This window comes from Oryx dammah, unplaced genomic scaffold (genome assembly GCF_014754425.2).
Source record: "Oryx dammah isolate SB20612 unplaced genomic scaffold, SCBI_Odam_1.1 HiC_scaffold_11209, whole genome shotgun sequence".
Taxonomy (NCBI): Eukaryota; Metazoa; Chordata; class Mammalia; order Artiodactyla; family Bovidae; genus Oryx; species Oryx dammah.
In genome coordinates, this window is record NW_024080602.1 from 3101401 (window position 1) to 3117947 (window position 16547).

Consider the following 16547-nt stretch of genomic DNA (forward strand, 5'->3'; position numbering starts at 1 on the left):
AAACCTAGCCCAAGGAACCTCCACATTTCCTCCCAACTCTGGTGGTCCGCAAGGCCAGTTCCCAGGTAACCAGAAACATCTTGGGTACAGGGCTTCCTGTCCAAGGGGCTGTTGTAACTGGGATGCACACAGAACAAAAGGATTTCTGTTTCCACAAGGCTGAAACTGAGGGCAGTTTATGCACTCAGTGAAACAACCAGAGAGAAATAGTATACGTGGTGTCGGCAAGTCTGCCCACCACCCACACATTAAGTATATGCCCCAGATGGATCGTGAGCTGGGGGATATGAATCTGCTCCTCTCTCACTGCTCTCGGATGCTGTGTTCCTCTTTTAGCATGGTATTATATGGAATTTCTAAGGGTAATTTTTACTATGTGCTTTTGGGTTTGGGGGTTTAGGTTTTTTTTTTTTTTTTTTTTTTGCCTTACACACTCTATTTAGGATATATTCAGTTACAAATACCTAAAAACTGTAATTTAGACTTATATAGTAAAAAGTAGTTATTGCTTATATATCTGAAAAGTCCAGCAGCAGCATGCTTCAGGTACCGTTTGATCCAGGGGTTCACAGTATCATTGGAATTTCAGCTCTTTCTCTTGATGCTTCTCTCACTCCTTCCTCTCTCAGTACATCAGCTCATGCCCCTCTTCAGTAAGGCGGCTGCTAGCAGTTCTGCATCTATACACTATGTCATCCGGAGAATAGGGACGACTTTGGTCCCTAAGGCCCAAGAGGAGGTAGTGAGATTGGGTTGGCTTACATCACTGACCTGCCCTGACTCAGCCACTTCAGTCCAAGGATAACACTGGCCTGGCCTGCAGTGTCTGCTCGGTCCCTACAACTAGAAATGGAGCCAGCTTTCCTGGATCCACAAACAGAAATGAGGACTGTTGGGAAAATGGAAATGGAAAACTAGGGAAGCAAGCAATATTGACTTTAAGTGGGACCTGGGTCACCTCATTGAACCTCTATGCACAGAAAACATTTAATTTCTCAGCAGCCCTTTTCCCAGACACTGAATCTGGAGCTCCTCTTAGGCCTGCTGTTGTTTAGTCTGACATTTTTACAGCTCCATGGACTGTGACCCCCCCCAGGCTCCTCTGTCCATGGGATTTCCCAGGCAAGAATACTGGGGTGGGTTGCCATTTCCTTCTCCAGGGGATCTTCCCCACCCAGGGATCAAACCCCCATCTCCTGTATTGGCAGGCAAATTGTTTATCAATGAGCCACCAGGGAAATCCCCTCCTGGGCCTGAGGCAAAACCAAAAACTCTTGAAGTTGCTGCTGCTGTAGACTGTCAGACAGAAGGTCAGATCAGTCCCTGGGGACCTTTTACCCTGGGTTTCAAGACCACCCTAAAGGGATGATCTGCTAGAGCAGATAAGGGCATCTCAGCTCTCAAGGAATTGTGATGCTAAAACACTGGCCACAGCCGGCAGCAGGGATTTCAGGCTGGTTTCTGTGAGAAAGCCTGGGCTAGCCAGAGAAGGTCTCCTGGAGCAGATGGGACTTTGTGCTGGGTCTTAAAGGGAGATCTCCAGGGTAGGGTCTGCCCCCTATGGGGGATGCACAGGACAGCATCCTGAAGTCTACAAATAAAATGACTATTTTTATTTAGGTTTATCTGAAAAAAAATAGGATTACTGATGTTCAGTACACAGATTGACAGCTGTGCACTGGTGTAATCAACATGTAAATTGACACACCCTGGGAGTACGTGTTACCTTTTTTCCCCCATCAGTTCAGTCGTTTCAGTTGCTCAGTTGTGTCCGACTCTTTGCGACCCCATGGACTGCAGCACGCCAGGCCTCCCTGTCCATAACCACCTCCCAGAGTTTACTCAAACTCATGTCCATTTAAAAGGTTCAGAGATTAAATTGCCTTAAAGGATGGAACCAGGGCTGAGGTCCCCATCAGGCTTTGTTGGAGAGGGTGTGAGGTAGGGATCCAGGGGCCCTTCTCCTAGGCCATGTCCTGCTGGGATCCCAGGGGCCTGGCATGCAGCAAGGCCGCATCCTGCCTTCCTCAGTTGGCCATCTCCATAGTAAGCGCCTCCCTTTGCAAGGCCCTGCTTAGAAAGCAACCACCAGGGACTTTCCTGGTGGCCCTGTAGTTAAGAATCTGCCTGCCAATGTAGGGGACACAGGTTCGATCCCTAGTCCAAGAACTAAGATCCTACATGCCATGGGCAACTAAGACCAGGCACCACAATGTCTGAACCTGCATGTTGCAACTACTGAAGCCCTCACACTCATGCTCTGCAACAAAAGAAGTCACCGCAATGAGAAGCGCGGGGGAGGCGGGCGGCAGGCAGGACACGGCAACTAGAGGAAAGACCACGTGCAGCAACAAAGCGCTGGTGTACTGCACCTCAAGGAAGACCAGTGCAACCAGGAAAGAATAATGAATAAAAAGAAAGCGACCACTGGGAGGGGCCTTTCAGGTCTGCTCCCATCTGAGCAGCCCGGCTCCCCGCCTCCATGGGAGGAAGGCTGGGAGCCTACAGCCCGTGAGTCACGCTCTGTGGCCCATGGAAAGGGCCTGATGCTTGCCACGACCTTTGGGGTTTGCCATCTGGTGCCCACGCCAGAGGGTATAGGGTGTCCAGCCCCTGGGAAGTGCAACAGGCCTTGAGGCTACAGATGGCTATATAAGGCTGAGGCTGCCGGAGTGGCAAGGGTGCCAGACCCCAGGAGCAATTTGGCTGGTCTTGGGGGTGACGCAAACATTTCCCCTGCTCTTCGGCAGTTATCCTGCCAGTGAGACTGAATCATATTCTCAAAACCTCAAGCCTGACGGGCACACGTAATGTCGAGACTCAAGAATGGCAAAGAGGGCTGACCCAGCAGCACCCCCAACCTTTATGACAAAGAAATATTTGGGGCAACACAGAGAAAACTGCCCCAGAATAGCCCCAGCTCTACCATTAACAGATCATGGGACCCGCATCAGCTCACCTCTCTGGGCCTCAGTTTCTGCATCTGTACTATGGGTACAGTAAGCCCTGTCCTGCTGCTTCAAGCAGTGCCAAGGAACCTAGAGGAATCACGTTTGGGAGAATGGGGCTGGGAGGTTGGGAGTGGCCCTTGTTCTTTGGAAAGGACACAGTCCATCTTCAGGCAAATCTGGGGTCACGACAACTTGGTGCCTTTACCAAGTTAGTTGCATGTTGGCCATTTCCAGGACAGATGACTTCTAGGAAGGCTCCAGTCTTCGTGTGGAAGTAACTAGTTATACCCACTCCTGGTCATTGATGCCATGTGGCATCTGTGAGTCCCCACGGTAATCCTGTAAGCAGTGCTGGAGTTATTAACACATTTCACAGCCAAGAAAACCAAGGTCAGTGAACTTCTTCCAGGCCGCACAGCAACCCCTAGACTCGGCCCCAAAGATCTTGCTCTGTAGTGGGGGCCCACCAAGCTGTCCATGGGGCTTCAGCATTTACTCTGTAAAATGGGGAGAGTTGTGAGGAGTCCGCTTTCTCAGGCAGGACAGGGATCACTTTTCTAGAAGATGGCCAGGTTTTTGTTTTTTCTAATCTAGAACCTGCTCTGCTTGATTGTGTTCCTCGAAGGCATGCTTTCCAGAAAAGCATGTTCCCAGAGGGAACATCCCTTTGGGACACTTGGTTACAGACCAGGTTGACCTTGAATATGGGAGCAGCCAGAAAAGCAAGCTTGGAGCTCAAACTTTCAAACTTTGTTTACTGACCTCTCTCTCTCTTTGGCTGGAAAAACATTCAGGAGCCTTGACCACACAGTCACGTGCAGAATTAAGTGGCCAAGTATCACGTCGTCTAGACAAGTAGATTTTACGAGTCCAATTAAGTCCTGCCAATCAAAAATAGTCATGCTTAATAAGTGGATATATTTAGAATCTGTCATTATCTGGCCCCCAGGGGGAAACCTCAGCTCTTATTTCATAGACTTAATTTCAAACAGAGCTCTGTTAACTCCTACTTTGGACCTTAGTTCTCTCCTGATGGCTCAGAGCGGTGGGTGGGAAGTGGGCAGGAGGATAACTGACTATAAGAAGCCATGCACATCTGTGTCACCTGAACTTCCAGGTCCATCCCTCTCAACAATCTTAAGCCAGAAAAGGAGCGATTGCTTCTTCTTTGGCTCACGTTGCCAGAGGTGGGAAGCTGCTGGGAGAGCAGGGCTCCAGAAAGGTCTCTTCACTCCCAATGTGTCACGTGTCTCTGTGCCCCTTGGGGTCTGGAAGACACCAAGGATATGTGAGCCATGGCACCTCCTGCCAGGACAGCACAGCTGTCGGCACCAGGACCTGAGCCGAGCAGGCAGGTGGTGGCTGAGTGAGGGGCTGGCACCCAAAGCCTAAAGGGGTCCAGACATGCCAGAGGCAGGTGGTGCTGAAGGGAAACAGTGCCCGCTTTAAGGATTTTGCTTCCTGCCTGCACTAGGGCTCTGGTTGCCTGCTGGTGGGCCCCTCTGGGCCACCTCCACAGATGCTGCCTGCTGGTGGGCCGGGGATGAGGGATAGAGGGGGCTCTGGGGGCGCTCTAAGGGGAGTGCTGGGGCCATCCAGACGGCAGTGGGATTCTCCCTGGACTTGAGGGATGATGGCACTGCTGGGGCTTGGCCAGGTCAGGAGGAAGTAGTTGCTCTTTCTCTAGAAATACGTGTGCATGTAAGCAACATGCATTGATTTCCAGTGTGTGCATCACAAGTCAGCACAAAGTAGATGGCTTCCCAAAACAGAAGTTTCCTCTCTCACAGTTCTGGAGGCCAGACCTCCAGAATCAGGGTGTCGGCGGGCTCTGCCCCATCTGAAGGATCTAGGAGAAATCGTCCTTACTTACTCCAGCTTCTGGCAGCCCCAGGCATTCTTGGCTGGTGGCAGCTTCACTCCTAGCACTGTCTCCATTTCACATCGCTTCTTCTTGTCCCAGGGTCTGTCCTCTGTGTGTCTCCTGTAAGGACACATCACTGAATTGGGGGCCCACCTGGGTAATTCAAGAAGACCTCCTCTCGAGATCTTTAACTACAATTGCAAAAACCCTTTTCCCAAATAAGGTCACAAAGACAGAGGCTCAAGGGCCACTCTTTAGCCCATCTGGCTGCCGCTCCCCCCCAAGCCCCAAGCAAAGACTTGGTACCTCAGGGGACAGCTGTGAACACTGTACATTGTGCCATAGCCCCTGAGTCCCCAGCTGAAAGACTGTCACATGAGGTGAAGAATGAGGCCCCCCAGAGGTAATGGCAGATGGCCAAGACCCCAGATCATCCTTCCTCTGCCCAAATGATCCTTCTTACCACCCTCCAACCATCTGGCAAGCTCATATTCATCCATTAAGATCCAGCTGAAGCACACCTCCTCCAGGATGTCTGCCCTGCTCTATCCTTGCAGGGACAGCTTCCATCCCATTTGCTGCTGGACCCATGTGGTCTTCATCTCTGTGTCTCCCGGCCAGGCCTGGCCAGGCCACAGCGTCCCTCTCCCAGGGGTACGAAGGTCTGAGTCTGAGGAAGGTCTGCAGGGGCTACCCCTCCAGGATTCCCTCCACCCTCCCTACCCCAACCTCCCCTCAACACAGCCCTGCAGATTCCATCCTTTGCCAGGAAGGAGAACCTCCCCTAGCATCTTCACTTGTCTTCTTTTCCTTCCCAGGTTGGTCGTTGGCGCCCCACTGGAAACTAACGGCCATCAGAAGACGGGAGACGTGTACAAGTGTCCAGTGACTCAAGGGAACTGCACCAAGCTTAACCTGGGTAATGTGGGCTGTCCACAAGGAGGCCAACCATTGTCCAGAGCGAGGCAGGCACTGAAGCACGTCCCTGCCCCCAGTCACACTGGTTTCTCACAGCTGCCCTAGGAGCTGACCCAGCTGGTATTGCTGCCCCCATTTTACAGATGAGGAAGCTGAGGCCAGAGAGAGAAAGCAACTTTCTCACAGTCACACAGCTTGTCAGGAGCTGATCAGGATTCACACCCAGGTCTTCAGTGTCCCAGGCCGTGGCTCTTTCTGCCTCATCCATGGCCCCTCAACTCAGGGGAGCAGGAACACCTCCTATCTTTTTTTTTTTTTCCCTAACTTTGAAATAACAATAATGGCCAACATTCATATGTCTTCCAAAAAGTTTGTTTGAATTTTTCTGTAACATCTTACAGAAAACCCCAAGCAAACTTTTTGGCCAACTTAATATGTGTTCACCTGATGCTAGGCACTGGTTTAAGCACTTTTGGGTATTTTTGACTCATTAAATCCCAACAACAACAATATGAGATTTAATCATCAACAACAGCCGGTGGAAGTGAGGGGACCTGCCTGGGGTCAGCTAATAAGCAGCAAGTCCAGGACTATGACCCAGGCAGTCTGCAGCCACCCTTTAACCTTTAACTGCGCAGCACTGCTTTTCTGAAATGATGACTCTGTTCCTCCCTGCAGAGCCCTGGGGCCCAAGGCAGAGGCTGTGCACAGCCTCAAGGGCTCCCAGTCTATGCGTCCACACCCCTATGTGTGCACGCAGTTCACTAAGGCACACACACCACTTCTCTAAAGCATTTCTGCTTTGTCCTAAAGATCTGACAGTGGCCAGACCTTGGGCTGAGGTCCCACGTGGGATAAGCCATGATTCTAGGACCGACCTTCCCTGGGGTAGGGCCCTTGGCCTCCCGCTCTTCCAGGAGGGAAGCCTTCATCCTAGAGGACTGGGCTGGGGCCCTCTGGGGAGGCTGTGGGGGGAGCCGGGCCTGGTGGAGGAGATGGCAGAGCTTCAAGAGATAAGCAGATGGATGAAAAGCCTACATCAAAGAGAAAACCCCAGAAGCCAGATCCCTCAGGCAGCCAGCTGTTCCAGCTCACAGCACTCAATGTCATGCTGGCCTCATCTATGTCAGCGCAGTAGGTGGGAAGTTCAGACCCCAGCACAGCCGTGGCCCGGGCTTCATGAGGAAACGGCCCAGGGTGGGCAGGAGTCAGGCTGGCAGTTCATGGATCCTGGTCATCACCACCCTGAGAGCCCAGGCTCCCTAAGAGGCCATGCTGGAGTCTCCTTCTAGCTGTATAGTTTCCTCGCTGTGTCTAGGGGGAGCCCACATGCTCTTTCTGAGCCGATGTTCACTCATGTGGACCCTAGGATCCACATCTGGTCTAATATGTCCCCCAGCCTCTCATGAGCACCTAGTGTATACCAACCATGATGCTAGTTAAGGGGGATACAGCTAGTTAAGGGGGAACGAGGAGCTAAGGGCTCTGCTGGGAAGGTATGGTAAGCGTGGAGACAAACTAGAAAGCAGAGCCATCCCAGGTGAGGAGAGATATTGTGTGATGAACCAGGGGTTGTGATAAGAGAGGCTGGGTGGGGAGGAGATAGGAAGCAGGTTCTCCTTGGCTAGAGCTCTGGGGTGGGGTGGTCGAAGAAGCCTTCCCTGAGAAGGTAACTTTAGAGCAGACGTCCGATGATGAGTCAGTCCAGCAGGACCAGAGCATTCCAGGCAGAGGAGAAGCAAGTGCAAAGGTCCTGTGGAACAAATGAACTTGCTCTGTTGGAGGATGGAACGAAGTACTGTGTGGCTGAGGCAGAAGGAGCAGGCGGGTGTTGGGAGGTCTGCGCACAAGCCTGGGGTCTGGGCCACCGAGAAAAACCCCCTGGTCCAGGTGGGAACCAGACACATGAATCCATCATTTAACAGTTTCCTCTACTGCTGTGGTTTCCAAAGTTGACCTGATTTCCCTCCAAAGAAAGAGGAGCGTAAACTGGCAATGGCAGACATGAAGCCATCAGACTCTGGAACTAGGGCTCAACGTGGGAGGCAGTGGGCCGTGGACAGCGTGGAGGCCAAGGGAAAATACTAGTCTGGGAGCACCTCACTTGAGTTTTTTTTCCTCCCAGTGAGGAGGCAGGAGGACCATCTGCCAGTTTGTCCTTATCCACACAGTGGAAAATGCAAAGCAGGAAACCCGAGTTCTGGGTTTTCCTTTGGCAGCTCCAAGCTGTGATCCCCACTGAGCCAGGAACGTTCTTTCCTTTCTCTCCAGGGAAGTGAACGTCAGTCACTCACACCTCAGAGTTGCAGAGTCTGCTTACCTCCGGCACTTTCTTCCCAAAGCCTGGATGGAGTCAGGGTTTTCATGAGGGGCGGGTGCTCAGGGAGGGAATGGGATTCTGGAAGGCAGGCCCTGTGTGAGGAGGAACTTGTGCCCCAGCCCCTCACACAGACCCGCTGAGAAAGCGGTGAGTCTCCCTTGGTCAGAGAGAGGGAGTTAGTGACTGGGTCAAGTCCACGATTAGCAGAAGCTGGGCTCCAGTCCGAGACTCTTACTCCAACACAAGGGTCTTCACCACCATGGCATCTGCATCTGGGCCCACAGTTTCGTGAAGGACTTTAGTCATTGAGGCAGGGAAGGGAGAGAGGCAGCGGGGTCAGAACGGGGCACCCCTTAAATAAATGAAGAGAGGAATTCTCTAAGTCCCGAGGGGAGAAAGTGGCCCAGTTGGGGTTTGGAGCTTCCTCTCCAGACTTCTCACTCCCTACCTCTGCCACCATGGCCCTGCACGCAGATGGGGAGACTCAGGATGTGTAACATTGGCTAGCCTGGATTCAAGTCCCTGTGTTATCATTTACCGGTGACTGACATTATATTAATGGAAGTCATCACCCCTTGCGTGGGCTTCTCAGGTGGCTCAGTGGTAAAGAATCCACCTGCCCATCCAGGATACACTCAGGTTTTGATTCCTGAGTCGGGAAGATCCCCTGGAGAAGGGAATGGCTACTCACTCCAGTATTCTTGCCTGAAAAATTCCATGGACAGTGGGGCCTGGTGGGCTACAGTCCAAGGGGTCGCAAAGAGACGCAACTTAGCGAATAAACAACAACAAAACCCCTCTGCACACCTTCACTTTCCCCTCTATAAAATGGAAATGGTGGCCCCTGGAACGCCCAGGATCAAGAGGGGGTCCTGGGAGGGTGGGGGCGGGTGGCACTTTGTAAGTGATAAAGCATCATAGAAGCACCAGGGTTATTAGTATGATTTTCTCTCTAGTTTGTTTGGACAGAAAAAACAGAAAACAATCCCAGGCACTAGTAGCACAGCCAAGAGGGGCTGGATTTCAAAAGGAAACTTACTACAAACTGCAGGAAACCAAGGGGAAAAACAGCAAACACAGTGGCCTGTCCCCAGCCCACAGAGCTGCCGGCCGTCTGAAGTTCTGGCCTCTGCCCGCGCCTGGGCCCAGGTCCTGCTGGCCTGGGCCCCAGAGGGCTGGCCGACTCTTTACACTTCCAGTCGCCAGCAGAGCTAAATGTCCCTAGAGATCGCACCCCTCCCCTCAAGCACAGAAAACATCTAGGCTCTGTTCACAGCACATGAGGACTGCTTGCTGGGGCTTAGCAAAATGCCCAACTCACTTTCCCCTAAACTCTACCAGCCTCCCAGGTGCCTGCACGCGCGCGCGCGCACACACACACGCACACAGGGGAATTCAAACACATCTTTCCCTTCAGTGGCCTGAGAGAATGATCTGGTAAAACCTTCCTCAATGTAATTGACTCAGTAATTTTAATCTGCCACGACCCTCTCCCTCCACCCAAGTCAGCTGATAATCCTTCGCCTGAATATTCCTCTGGGGACCAGCCACAGAAGGACATTCTTGGGCAAGACCTTGGACCTCTAGAAGGCTCTTGTTAAGCTGGCTATTTGTTCCCTGTGAGAAAGAATCGGTTATCTTGTGTCAGTTTATCAGCTGAGCAGAGGGCTGGACCCTGAGGTAGCTGGACAGGGGACTGGTCAGTGTTGATGGCAGGTTGGCGTGAAGAGAAATGCGGAAGAGACACTGCATAGAGGAGCCAGCCTCGGTGGGGAGCCCTGGTACGTTTGGGGTGGGACACAGAGAAACGGCCGGAGGAGGGAAAGCTCTGGATTAGGAGATGGAAAGTCCTGCCATGTGCTTCCTGTGTGACTCTGGGCAGCTTGCTTGGCCTCTCCGAGCTTCATATTCCTCATTTCACACCGAGTTGAGAGGAAGTAATCAGATGACCTTAGGGCAAGGCCTTAGTAAACTGTGAAGGGCTCACTGATCTGCAGACAAGTGAGGGGTCCAGAGGGGCAGGCAGAATGGGAGATGACCCTGCTTGCCTCTGCCTTGGGCCCCTCTGGCAGCCAGCAGCAGCAGCAGACGCTGGGCGGACGGCGGGCGGGAGGGACTGCAGGCTGAGCCTCTCCATTCCACCCCAGGAAGGGTCACCCTGTCCAACGTGTCCGAGAGGAAAGACAACATGCGTCTCGGCCTGAGCCTGGCCACCAACCCCAAGGACAACAGCTTCCTGGTAAGAGCCACCCACCGGCCCTCTTTCTAATCCCTAGCCCTTCCAGCCCACACAGGCCCTCTGCTCTGGGCTGCAAGGAACATGGGGTGGCTGAACATGACTGCCCACCAGACTAACTGTCCCTGCGCACCCCAAGAGCAGCCCCTCCTCCAGCCTGTGCCATTCTGCCTACTGCACCCTAAACTTTTTCGGGGGACAATTCAGACAAGAAAAAGGATTGAGCACTTTTGTGTACATTCCCTTTGGAGGTGGGGGGGAGCATGGAGCAGACGGCCTAAAAAGGAACAGGGATAAAGATTATTAATAGTCCAATAGGGTTTGGGGGGCTGTCCTGTTCTTTGGGGAGCCCAATGTCCAAGGCAGAGGCCGAATCTCTGCTCCAGAATTGATGAAAGAGTTAGGACACACCACACACCCTGAGAAGACTTGGAGCGGAAGTCATAAATGAGTGAATGCAGAGTTTCTACAACAGAGGGAAGGATAAAGAGGGGCAGGCCACCTGAACTGCACAGGGGAATCAGACGGGAAGGTTTCCTGGAGAATGTTTCTGTTTTGTTTTTAAAGAAGAAACTAGTCTTAGCAACGAAGAAAAAGGAAGGAGTACTTGGGCTGAGGTGGTAGATATATTCATTCATTTAAACTATTTTTTGAGTTCTTACAATGAACTGAGCCTGATGCTGGGCACTGGGGATTCCACAGTCTGCAGAACTCCCTGCCCTCCTGAAGCTTCCATTCTGTTTGGGGGTGTGATGATAACAAATGAGTAATATGAACATGCTGTTGGGACAGAAAGCGGTGCCGGGAGTTCTCTGCACCCACTCAGGCACGCATATGCCAGCTTTGCACACAGTGGGCGGGTGCAGGTGGCCTGATTGATTGACACTGCCCGCCCCTTGCCACCATGAATGTGGGTGATGCTGGGACTGATGGTTCCTAGAAACAGCTGCAAGAGAAGATTTCAGAGAAAAATTATCCCGAAAAGCCCAATAAAATGCACCATTCATTTTAAGATAGGAAAGCTAGTATCGCTTTCTGCTCTCACCCATCAGTCCATTTCTGTTGACAAATGAGACACCAAGGCAGTGAGATGGCTGGGATGCTCAGAGATTTGACAGGAGCATAGTGGCTCCACCAGGGAAAGTCCCGAGGTGCCTCAGTATATGGTCAGCCCACAGCCCTCATCATCGCCAACCAAGGGCAACAGGACCCCTGGTCCTGTCCACACATACTTGTCAGGGGATTTGGTCTGACACCCTTCTCCGTCTGAGACTCCTTGTCATACCCTGTCAACTTGATTTCACTGACTTCACAAGATGGAATGAAGGTCCAAGATGGAATGAAGGTCCGAGAGGGAAGGTGTGACACAACCCCTGGGGCCTCTGTGGGGAGGTTAAGACCCTAGTTTGTAAATACCAACCTTTGTTAACTCATCCACTCATCCGTTCATCCATTTACTCATCAGCCCATCCCCCAACCAAATGTCCTTCCCCCTAGTCATCTATCCATCCATCCATTCAGCCACCCCCTCAGTCTACCCCCTCATCCTCCCATCCTATCATCCATCCCTTCCCACATCCATCCATGCACCCATCCATCCATTCTCCATTCATTTATCCATCATCTATCCATCCATCCATCATTCTTCTATCCCTCCAGCCATTATCCATTACCTACTCTCCCATTATTCATTCTCCCCCACTTCCAGAAATAACTTGCAGAAGCTTCAACAAAAGACACAGATAAAACAAAACCTTTAAAATCTGAGTTTAAAAAGATAGCTAATTAAATACAGGGATTGGAAGTGGAACAATTATTCTTCCCCACCAAAAGAAATAACAGCATAAAATTTAGTCTTGAGTTCCCCAGCAGCAGGACAAAAATAAAGACAGGAGCTGGGCTTTCGTTTTTGATGACTCTGAGAGGGACTCATCATTCAGTCTTTAAACGAGGGGCTGACATCGATGTTTCGGTAACAAATTTCAGAGAAAGGGCAGAAACACACTTTTTCCTTTCCCTAGTAAGAGCCATGGGCATGTTGTTGGGACCCTGTCCTGGAAGTTTGCCCAGTAATGACCTTCAGGTGACCTCTTCAGGAAGACCTTTGAAGGGTTCCCTCCCATGGATGACAAGATTTTCCTGCCTCCTGTGTGATGGGAGGGGTGAACAAGCAGGGGAAAGAGAATCACACCCCAGACGATGGGGTAGGGAAGGGGACCCTTGAAAATACAACAGCGGCGGTAGTTAGTCTCCCTTCCACCTGAAACCAAGGGTGCTGGTACATGCTACCCCAAGAGTGATTTCAGTTAGACTTGGAGAAGACCCTCTAAACCCTAAGGATACCAGCCCTCAGATGGAGGATTCTGTCCTGTGTCTTGGAGGGTGGGGCTGGGCCACAGGCTGTTGGGCCCGGGCCCTCGCTGTGGCCCCCACTGACTGGGGGTCCGTACTGTGCTCCACAGGCCTGCAGCCCACTCTGGTCACATGAGTGTGGGAGTTCCTACTACACCACAGGGATGTGTTCACGAGTCAACTCCAACTTCCGATTCTCCAAGACCGTGGCCCCAGCTCTCCAAAGTAAGTGGCTTCCAATCTGTGGACTCAGGCTGAGCAACCGGCAGTCCCTGCGAGGCCCCAGGCTCTGACCTCCCCATCCCGTGGCTACAGAGCAGAACCTGGACTCTAGCCCCGCCCAGCTCCGGCTCTCTGGGTAACCCCTGGGGTCACAATCCTGGCCCACCCTCCCCTACAGAGTGATGGTGGGGGAGTTAAGGTTATGAAGATAATCCTGACAGCCAGAGAGGCTCTTTGCAAACCTGAGTGAGGAAGAGATGGCCAGGTTGCCATGTACAGCAGGCAGGCTGTGCACTGCACAAACCTGGGGTCGTGGTTCACTACTGGGGACGTGTACTAACGACAGTGTGAATGGTGCCCTCTGATGTTACGCAGTGCAGCTGCCCTGTAGGTGCAGGGCCAAGGAGAGCAGAAGTATTCCTGGTAATAGTCCCATCTAATCCGTGTTCCTGGACGTGAGGAAGCGCTGCCCAGCATTCCCGGGGCCTCATGGAACACAAACCTCCCACTCTCTCCACACCTGCCAGGAAAGTCTGGGACGTCAAGTGCAGACCTTGGCTAGCTTGGCTCTGAGCTTCACTATTTCCTGTGGGCTAAATACCACTGCCCAAGCAGCTGCAGCCTGCCTTATTGAGGGCGAGGGGATCAGCTCCTCTGGCTAAAGGCAGCCTCCCTGCGAACAACAGCGCCCAGAGACAGAAGGTGGTGCGTGGAGGAGGGAGGAAGGGTCAGTCCCGCGGGGGCTGCGAAATGGTCCTCTTGGGGGTGATGAGGGGGCTTCGATTCTGTTCTCACACAACATCAGCGGGAGAGCAGAGGCCGCGGCTGGGCTGGGAGGAGGCCTGCAGCAGGTCACGTGAGGTGTGCCTCCCACCCTGGAGGTGCTTTTCCCTCTGGGTTCAGCCTCCCAGAACCTCCTCCTCCTCACCGCGCTGACCAGCAGATCAGATCCCAGGACATTACCCCTTGCCCCCGCCACCTCTGCCGACACCACGGAGGATCTAACTCCGCAGGTCTAGGATGAGGCCCCAGGTACGTGTACGCATGTGTGTGCACTTGTGTTCAGAAGCGTGTTCAGCCATGTTTAAAAATCACAGACCTAAAGCAAGGCTCTTCCCGAGGTGTCTTGAAAAAATTTTTGAAATCTTAAGAAAGAGATCAGTACTAATAAATGCATTCTAATAATAAAACTGGCTTTAAAAGAAACCTGGTCCCTACCAGTAGATTAGAACCGCCCCCCCACCAAATCAAGGCGTCTCTGTCTTGTGTCCTCGAGGCTGCCAGCACCACGCAGCCCCCCAGCACGTGAGGAATCACAGGTGTAGGGCCGCGGAGCAGTGGAGAAGACAAAGTTATCAGCACCATCAGCCTGGAGGCTTAGGGCCATCACGTGCTACGTGTACCATGCAGGCGAGACGAGAGCCACCCACACAGCTTCTCCTAAAGCAGAGGCAACCCTGAGCATCCGAGCCACCCAGAGCCTCTGAAGTGCTCACAGAGCCTGAGACAGGCTCCTGGGCTCAAACCCACCGCCTTGCCCTCCTGGAGCACTGCTGTCAACGTGCTGCACCTCCACAATGCTGGAGTTACTGGAGTGCTGACTCACAAAGCCCCCCCCCCCAGCTGTATTGCTATAAAGTAGATTTATTTGAAAATAGTGTGAAAATTCTCCAGTGAAAATAAGCAGGTGCCCAGTATTTCAATGTGGTATAGTTTAGTGTATGTCATATCAGATTCATGATATCTTATTTCAGAGTAACCCCAGCTGTTTCACAGAGATCAATTCCTTAGATGTTAAAGGATGCTTTTTCCATTTGTTATGGTACCAAGGTTTCATTATTCATTCTGTTGCTATTATTCATTTTAATTTGGTATTCATATTACAAGAATATAAAGAAACTTTCAGACTCAAAGCAGAGATCAAGGCACAAGAGCTTGACCTGATGATGTCATTACTACGTTAACAAACTGGTTTGGTTAAAAAAATAACACGAGGATCAGCTAAGATTCTTGAGTTCAGCCCAGGAAGCATCACCTTGTTAATTCTTCGTAGCAATCCTCTACTATCATTATACCTCTTTTACAGAAGCAAAAACCAATGCCAAGTTGTTAAGTAACTTGCCCAAGGTCAAAGCCAGAGGTCAAACAGTCTGATGCCAGATTCCACATTTCTAGCCCTTACACCATGCCTCCCTCCTAAGAAGTGAAGCCCATTCATTTGAGCTGAAAGTGGTAAATGCCAGCTTGCCCATTACTGTAAAATACACAATAATAAACCAATGATTTGGGCAGTGTTGGCTGCCTTCCAAACTAGGACCAGCCGATGGTGGTCAGTTCCTGATAAGGAGCAGAGGCATTCTGGCTTAACTGATGCTGTGTTTAGACTGCCAGCTCAGAGCCGTGGAGCAGGGTCAGGAATTCCTGGGCTCCTTTCTCACGTGGCCCAGATAAATGTTCAGCCTGAAGACAGCTCCCAAACCAGGCTTCCTTGGACAATCATTCAGGGAACCAGAGATTTGCAGACCCTGGCTCCCGGGGCAGCTGTGACCATGTCCTCACTTCCCAGGGTGCCAGACCTACATGGACATCGTCATTGTCCTGGACGGCTCCAACAGCATCTACCCCTGGGTGGAAGTTCAGCACTTCCTCATCAACATCCTGAAGAAGTTTTACATTGGCCCCGGGCAGATCCAGGTGAGCAGGGCTGGGACTCTTTCCTCCTCCAAAGAGGGCCCCCCAAACCCATGGCAGATGCTGCCCTGTGTGGAGGAGTGTCTTTGCATGCACTGGAAAGATGTACGTGAAAGGGCCAGCAACAGGGTCCTGCAGCCCAAGACACCCATCTCCACTGGGCACATCAAGGGACAGTTTGGGACATCATTGGGTGGGTCAACCACTGTCCTCTGGGATGGACACCATCTATTAACAAAAACTTTGATCAGCCAGAGAGTGGGAAGGCAGCAGAATCCTGCTGGGTGAGGCAGGGGGAGAATTAGACACTATGATCTTGGAGAAGAGACTGGGGAAGTAGTCATAGCGGCCAGTGCATATTTGAAATGCTGCCTAGCCAGTGAGGGGGGAGGTTTATTCAGTATTGTTTTGGCAGGCCAAATGAGGACCAGTGAATAAAAATGACAAGGTGGCAGATTTCAAGTCATCTGAGAAACTATTTATTTAATAATTTTATTTATTTATCTTTGGCTGTGCTGGGTCTTCATTGCCATGCAAGCTTTTCTCTAGTTGCAGCATGCTCAGTAGTCATGGTTGCTCCGTGGCGTGTGGATCTTCCCAGAGCAGGGATCAAACCCATGTCTTCTGCATTGACAGGCAGACTCTCTACAACTGCGCCATTAGGAAAGCCCTAAGAAATTGCTTTGTAACAATCAAAGCTGTTAAAAAGGGAGTGGGCTTTCTCATGAAGTGATGAGTTCCCTACCCCTGGGAGATCATCTTTTAGGGTATGCCAGGTGAAAATTCAGCATTCGGAAATGCACCTTTACCAAATAAACTCTGTGGGCGCATCCAATGATAGTATTTGTTCATTCTAGTCCTACTACAGGTAGGTTTTATTCTTTTAAGATTTTGTTTCTTTTAAGGATATTAATATTTGAGGCTAATTAATATTTCAGACTTCTCTTCCAAAATATAACGAATCTTAGCTCCAGATTTTGGTGAACAATACCA

General features: G+C 51.4%; 1 protein-coding gene across 2 annotated transcripts in view; it reads left to right on the forward strand.

Annotated features, from left to right (window-relative positions):
* Positions 1-16547, forward strand: part of LOC120860885 (integrin alpha-11) — a 139350-nt gene that overhangs the window by 63314 nt on the left and 59489 nt on the right. For both annotated transcript variants that reach the window (XM_040236596.1, XM_040236595.1), the window contains exons 3-6: positions 5634-5734; positions 10201-10292; positions 12752-12866; positions 15430-15557. In XM_040236596.1, coding sequence (XP_040092530.1) covers positions 5634-5734; positions 10201-10292; positions 12752-12866; positions 15430-15557 — 436 coding nt within the window. The remainder of the gene's footprint in view (positions 1-5633; positions 5735-10200; positions 10293-12751; positions 12867-15429; positions 15558-16547) is intronic.